The sequence below is a fragment of the Fulmarus glacialis genome, unplaced genomic scaffold (genome assembly GCF_000690835.1).
Source record: "Fulmarus glacialis isolate BGI_N327 unplaced genomic scaffold, ASM69083v1 scaffold26273, whole genome shotgun sequence".
Taxonomy (NCBI): Eukaryota; Metazoa; Chordata; class Aves; order Procellariiformes; family Procellariidae; genus Fulmarus; species Fulmarus glacialis.
The window spans coordinates 39834-47646 of NW_009204115.1; the positions used below are offsets into that span (position 1 = coordinate 39834).

The 7813-nt window shown below is 35.1% G+C and overlaps 1 protein-coding gene across 1 annotated transcript in view; it reads right to left on the reverse strand.

The window, feature by feature from the left end:
• Window positions 1-7163, reverse strand: part of LRRK2 (leucine-rich repeat kinase 2) — a gene marked incomplete at both ends in the record, with an annotated part of 45159 nt that extends 37996 nt beyond the window's left edge. Inside the window, 6 exon segments of the mRNA XM_009574872.1 lie at window positions 605-738; window positions 2411-2535; window positions 3692-3821; window positions 5512-5618; window positions 6404-6483; window positions 7039-7163. Of these exon segments, the coding sequence (XP_009573167.1) occupies window positions 605-738; window positions 2411-2535; window positions 3692-3821; window positions 5512-5618; window positions 6404-6483; window positions 7039-7163 (701 nt within the window).
• Window positions 7164-7813: the final 650 nt, after the last annotated feature.

Consider the following 7813-nt stretch of genomic DNA (forward strand, 5'->3'; position numbering starts at 1 on the left):
CCAAGTACCCTTTCCGCGGGATGGAGCCCTTCTTCCCTGGAGACGGCTGAACACCTGCCTGCCGATGGGAAGCAGTGAATGAATTCCTTGTTTTGCTTTGCTTGCGTGCACGGCTTTTGCTTTACTTACGAAACTGTTTTTAACTCAACCCACGAGTTTCCTCACTTTTACCCTTCCGATTCTCTCCCCCATCCCACCGGGGGGGAGTAAGCGAGCGGCTGTGTGGTGCTTAGATGCCAGCTGGGGTTAAACCACGACACCGTATTAAACAACCACTCAGTTCTATGTGTAGTTGAGGTGTAGGTATGAGGATGCTTTTCATGTATAAACTAGTCCATTAAAAAATCACAAATAAACTGTCTGCTTGAAAAAAATTAGCCTTGTTTCTATAAATATTCTTTTGATTTACTGTATAAAGGATCATCTAATACACTCCAGAACAGAAAGCAAGAAGAAACCCCAAACGATAAATGAAACTCAGGAATTCAAGATTAATTCTATCAAATCAATAGGAAAATCAATGTGGAACTAAAACTTACAAATGATTCACCATTGCAAGTGTAATATAGTGACAAAATTCATTAGAATAAAGCTTTAACTATACCCTGTTCAAAGCATTAAGCACCAACGAATGAGTTCCCTCCAACAGACACTGGCTTTTAATGACTTTTACTGTAAGTGCAAAAGCAGCATCTCCCACATCTCTGGAAGAACCATTCTGGTGTTCATTCTTTGTATCTGCAATAATGGAAAACAGCCTTCCTCAGAATAACAGATTTAATATTCTCCCCAGTATTAACCCAATATTATTAAACCAATATTAAAATCAAATTGAACACACAGGCTTTAACAACTGACACAGAGGGCATATTTCAGATCTTACGACATTTTCAGAATGCTGTAGTCACAGAGACTGGAGTCCCTCCAGATTTACATTGTAGTGTGAGTACATTGTGTTTGAAATGACAATTTCACCATATGTTTGCTCACTGCTTACTCTGAAAATGCAAAATCATGCCAAAGAATTTTGCCTAAGGTACATTGCAATGTATTACTTTTTTGAGCTACAGGGTTTCTTGGTGTTCCTGATACCTACTTCAGAATGCCTCTTCCTTCTGGAAAGGAGACATTATAGAGAAGCTATAAACTAGTTGCCCTTTCTCGCTTGGCAGCACATCATAGGCCAAATTTTACCCACAGATGACGTAAGTGGAAGGTGAGTACAAATAAAAGAACAGAGAAAGGTCTTTCAGATTTACATTTCTTGTAGCTATTGGCACTTGCAGTCAAGTGGCACTACAGAAAGTACCCAGAAATCCTTTAAAAGTCACTTCAGCATTCATATTTGTTCTGATTACTATTTTCCCCATGAATTACTTTTTATTCACTAATTAACCTGCAAGTTCCAACATCCAGTTGGCGTGCTCCTTGTTTGATTACATTTTAGAAGGGCCTCACTTCCCAGGATACTGGCAAAAAAAGCACCTTGCCTACATGTTAGAATACATATGTCAAGTCTTAATCCTGCTGTTTATTGAAAAAAAAGGAAAGTATTAGGATTATAATTCAAAAAACAGAAGGAAACCGAAAACCTGAAAACCTGAAATCAGTCTGCATATTACAAGTTACTAGTTTCAGAGCTACTGGTTTTGTAAATGTTCAACAAAAACTGCTGAGAGATACTTGCAAAAAGTTGTTCTGAAAAAAAAATCAGTACTGCATGTCTGTACTCTCACACTTAGTATCAGAGGAAAAAAACAGGATACACAGCAGTAAACTGTTAAGAGTTAAAACTTTCCCCAAATGTTATTAAAGATATAGAACTAACACAGAACATATTTTTCCCACTGTAGATTGCCTTTAAAGAGTTTTTTTTTGGAAAGGAATTTCTAAGCTAGTCAGTTTGGCTTCTCCTTTTCTGTAGAAAATAGTATATAATAGTATATTTCATATCTTTAAATCACTGTTTTTATTTTTTGGAGGTCCAATTTTTATGTTCCTTCCAAGAGAAACTATTAAACCAATAGCATTTTGTGGTACAACAATGTTGATGTCATTATCACTGTTTGCTCTCACTTAAAGGGTATCTATGATGAAAATACACAATCACAGAGATAGCTCCACACTCATTCCCTGAATTAATAGAGCTAACTTTTCACTGATGAAATCAAGGAGAAATCAGCAGTGATAATTTTGGTCTGTTACCTTCAATACCTCAAAAGTTTTCCTCCACCCTGTATGTTCTTAAAGAGTTACAGCTGCTCTTGGCTATGTACAGAACTCCAGTAAATTTTTTAAAATCCCATTAAAGACTGTCTCGTTAGATAAGAAAGACTAAAACCTAGCTATCTAATTCTATTCTCTGATTTGGTGTATGATGCCACACCAACTCTATTTTTGGATGACTTACCAGGCATCATAAAGTGTAAAAGGACTCGAAGTGCTTCCAGTTGTACAGAGAGTGATTTTTCATGTTTCCTCATTGCTTTTACAACTTCTGATGCAGCTACTGTCATTACATCCAGATGAAGGAAACTGAAAATATTGTTTATAAAATAAATAAAAAGAATGCATTTCTAAATTTTACATGTATTTGGTTCCTTAATTAACATTGTATGATATCCCTTTAGAACACTGTAAATCTGGTTTTAGCTACGAAATATAAATTAAACTATAGTACTCTTCTTCATCATAGCAAATATATTATTTTCATGCCATTCCATGAATTCAGTCTATGTAATGAATTCCACTCTAGACTACTGAGGGGTAATTTTCAATCCAGTCCAGAACAATGATACACAGCAAGTATAGTATTTCATTCAGAGTGAGTGGTGGATTCATATGTTTCTCTTTGATTCCAGTCCAAATATGTGAAAAGATCTATCTTCTTTAATCCGGTGCTTTGCAATTGTCATAAAGTACTGATGAATTGTCAGATACTTGTAGAATAAACAGAAAAATATCAATCATGTTAGGTTCTAATCTTGAAGAAAAAAAAAAATCTCAATTGCATTAGCATTCCTAGAAATGGCAGTAGCCAATTCACTTTTAAGGTTATTTTCTTCTTTCATTTTATAATACTTTTTATTCCTGTGAGGATGTTTATGGAAGTTTTGAGATTTTCTTCTTTATAAAATGAAATAATTCATAAGAAATTCTGTGACTATACCTTCAGTCTGTCATTTTTTCACAGACAGCTTAGCATATATAAAGGTTTCAGGGGAGGCTGGAAAAACTTGGCAAGTCACTTGGCATCGTGTTCCCACCCCGTATATCAGTATTTATGAGTCACCAGTTTGTTTTCCAGTCATGTTCTAGAGCATTTGCAAAAGCCAACACAAAAGCAATATTAACACAATGTTATTTTAATAATCAGAGTTAATATTGTGGGAAATTTCTTAGCTCTCAATGGAATTCAGTGTGGCTAACAGGAGGGGAGACCACCTAGCCATAGTCTATTCAAACCTCACTGCTCAAGAACCACGAAGGGAAGAACATGCAGCTCCCTACATATATCCACCTGGGCATTTGACTACAGGGTTTACAAAATTTAATGTCTTGAACAGGGCTGTCAGCCTATGGTCAATTTTAATATCAGTGAAACAGTCGATAATTTAAATATAATCAATTATAGCACTGAATCTCACAAACCTTCATTTTGGAAGTTGCCACGTATTTCTAAGTATATTACCTTCCTTTGAAAACATGATTCAGAATTCTGCAGGCACTTTCAGCCACTTCAGGAGAATGTGGATGTTTCCTCATTATATCCAAAACATTCATGTGTATTCCTTTAGCCAAAAATGTCTTCCTAATATTTACTACAACACAAAATAGCAAGCAACCTATAAGTAAATCTCTCTCTCTCTTTACGTATAGTTCTCAAAAACAACAGAACTGCTAACTTTTTTTCCCATTTTTTTGATTTTTTCCTCACCAAACACATGTTATAGAAGTATAAATTAGAATGGCAAACAATTAGAGCCGAAGCTGACTTTTGTTTGCATAGCTTAATTAGCTTAATCAAATGCATTATAATTCCTGAATGCCTAATAAGTTTAAATACACCTGCTATTTTTACTTACAGAAAGTTAACTTAAGAGAAGGAAAATGTACAGCTTTACTTTTATTGTCAAAACATGTTTATTCTTAAACAACTTTTCCTCTTAATCGCACTCTCTGATCATGTAGGAAAGCTAGAATTTAAAACTTTCAAAACACCTTCTAACTTCCAAAATAAGGTTTCAGAAATGAAATTATATTTATTCACTCTATTTACTTTGTTAATTCATTTTTTTAAAAATTCAAACACCCAAGCACATATTGTAGCTATAACTGTAACTAATACAGCTCAGAACACTTTAAAAATATTCTACATTATCATGGTAACTACCACCAATTCTTGATTCCCAGTTCAGTACATCCTTTTTAAATGGTTAATTCAAGCAATATTGCATTGTGCCAGAGGGTTTTACTAAGCTTCTTTATGTTTATCATTTCTGGTGTAAGCACACCCATTTAGGGGGAAAAAAGAAGAAAAAAAAAAAGACAAAATAAAAATTTGCTTTAGATTTCCAATGGGAATCAGACGCCCACTTGTCAGTAACATGTTATGAAAGTACCTGGTATAACATATGATAACAGTATGCATACATTTATGAGATCTATTTCTTGATATAGATACATATTTATCTCATAAATAACTATAAAACCTTTTCATTGTTAGGTTTTATGTACTTGGATGGCTCAGTAACCTAGTGATAAAACAATGCTTTCTCACCTAGAGAATGGTAATTAACTGCTAGTCTTTATCTTCCTATCTAGCCAGTGGCTTTCAATGTGCAGTCTACAAGGCACTTGAGGTCCATAACCATTTCAAAGGGTTCTGGGAAAGGTATCTAATAAAAGCAGGCAATTGTCAGTAGGCTTAAATGCTCTACCCAGGGGTCCACCTCTCCAATGAAAAATTTTGAGGAGGTCTACAAATTGAAAAAAGTTAGGAAACCATGTTAGGGACACAATCAGGACTAAAGCAATCTTGAAAGCTGTTATGCTCATGCTTAACTTTCTACACATGATTTGATTCACTGAAGTCAACAGGACTGCTCAAATCCCCTTAAGGGATGTTAAGCAAGAAAATGGTATTTGTCAGGCTGTAATCCTTATTCATGTGAGTTTCAACAAATGTTGCTCTTGACGAAATTCAAACATGTGATAAATATTTAAACAAGCATACAAAGAGAACACACTCTTTTTTACGTGTCCTGCTCCAAAAAATAGCAATTGCAACACATAAACTGGCAAAGAGCTCTTTACTTCCACATACTCTCTTTGATACAAGCCAACAATAGCTTTTTCAAAGAAAGGAATAAAATTCCTACTAAACACAACTGCATAATATTCTGATCACAGGGAATATTGTATTCATACAGCAGCACACTAAATACTCTTTAATGTTACAGCAAAAACTTTCTGCTGAATTAGAAAGTAAGGATAATTAAATTCCCTTACCATTTTGTTGTGACAAAATTGCCAAGGTACTAGCAGCTGCCTGAAACACTTCTTTTGAAGAGGAGTGCATCAGCATGGAGAGCATCACTGCTCTGTCTATCGGGAACCTTTCACAGAGAGAAACAAATCACTGTACATTGACCATATTACAGCAGTTACTTCATAACTGTAGTTCAGTTTCCTAAAAAGGTATTAAGCAACATAATTAAATTTTCAGATGATTGTACTTGGCTTCTAATATTTTTCCAGAGTAACAGCTGACAGAAAGTCCTCTGCAAACTATGCATATTAGTCTACTCTGAATCTCACTGGATTCACTTGAAATCATGCTTTCCAAGTGACCTGAGGTCCAGAAAGGGGTATAAAACAGGCTTACTAAAATTTGAATGATTAAAATTTTAAGCAACTCTGAGAAATAGTTTAAGTAAAATGAAAGTCTGTGTCTTACCCATGCCTAGATTCCCCCCGACGAGGCAGCACCCCCTGTACTATGCCCCTTCATCTGATTTGTGGGAAAACGAGCACTGCTTTTCCATACTCCTTACATACTAGATATCTTAATCTTCTCTATTTTCCCTACTCTTACATTCTTTAATACTCCCTATCCTGGTTGCAACTGAAGAAGAAATTCCTTGTGAACTGTAAAAATTAGCTCTATTAGACTGTGTTCTGACCCATTATTAAAACACTAGCAATTTTGCCTGATTCAAGGTTAGCACACCTTTCAGGAAAGAAACTTTCCCAAGTGTTGTTGATCACCATGCATTTCATCATATATTAGAAAACAAGAAAGAAAAATAAAAATAATTGAAACATGAGACCCCGAATGGCCTAATAGTAGGCTTTCATTTTTTTCATTTCCAAAAATACAGTTTAAGGTATTAACACTGACTGATTATCTCCATCTCCAATCTTCTCATGAAGGTTGCGCTGATACAGAAACAGATTTTTCAAAGCCCAGCATGCAGCCTCCTAAATATAAACCAAGAGGAGACAAAAGGATTAAGAAAATATGCCTTTAGAATATCAAAAATATATGAAAAAATTTAAATAGTTTGACTGTTTTTCAGTCCATGACAAAGGTACAAGGTGCTTTATGTAGAAATACAACAAGGTGCAGACTCACATTCTTTATAGCTCGGATAGGCCTGAGTTACAAATATATGCCACATTCTCATTATTTGATTTGCATTTTGATACTTATTTTAGGCTGAGATTAATTCTTCTGTTGATGGGCCTGTGTTTAGCTGCTGTATACAGAGGAGCTATGTAAACAACAATCTTTGGATAGCCAAAGTTTCAGGTAACAAGTCTCATCTTAACTACCTACATTTGATCCAAAGGAGTAACTCAAACCAGCTGAGGTGAACAAAGATAAGAAAGGCAAGAAAGTAAGATTTATTCTAAATCTAATCCAGTCTTTAAGACCTTGTTGCCCGAGGGTATACGGGAGAAAATATGTTGCTAAACACTTTATGTAATGCATAATGCAGTCTTTCCGTACCCCCATCATCCAGAAATTCTCACCAGCACATGTGTGTTTTTTCGGTGCAGTTCTAATGCTCTGTAACATGCTTCCAACCAGCACAATTTTTCTTCCTCCTCCTCTTCTTTTCTTTCCTCTAAGTCTCGGTTTAAGAATATTGTTTCAGCTTGAAATATAAAATATTTACAGTAAATTCTTGTTGTGAAAGCAAAAGACTTAAGTCTTAACCTTCCTGTAGTCATGGAGGTGCACACACTGCCTATGTGCGAAAATCAATGGCAGGATTAGCCTGTTCTTGGAAGGGAGAAGTCTTTTGACATAAACTCTGTGACAGATTTGAAAAATGTCTTTAAAGTTATAAAGGGATTAAAAACTTCGTTACAGTGTAGTAAATTAGGTACATAGTTACAGATCAGTCAACGCTCAGGCTCTGAAAAGACCTGCACATACTTTTTTTTGTTGTGTATTTACCTACAGAATACCACAGACACAAAATATAACTGTGATTCATTTGCACGTAACCACTTATCGTAGAGCCACCTACACTCTGAAGTAGTGCCATTAAGAAATGAAATACAAATTGCAGTTGCTAAGGGAGAAATATCTGGTCCCAGAAAGTGCAATGAAATTTAAAAAAAATCATTTTATACCTGTGACTTTTCAGCATTTAAAGAAAAAAAAAAAGTATCAATGCTGACCTAATATCTGAGCCTTACTGGAGTGTATACTGATTTCTATTCTTTGCTATTTTGGGGACTCTTAAACAGCGTTAGTACTGACTTTTGTATGGAACAATTACTCAAAGACTAAGAGGAT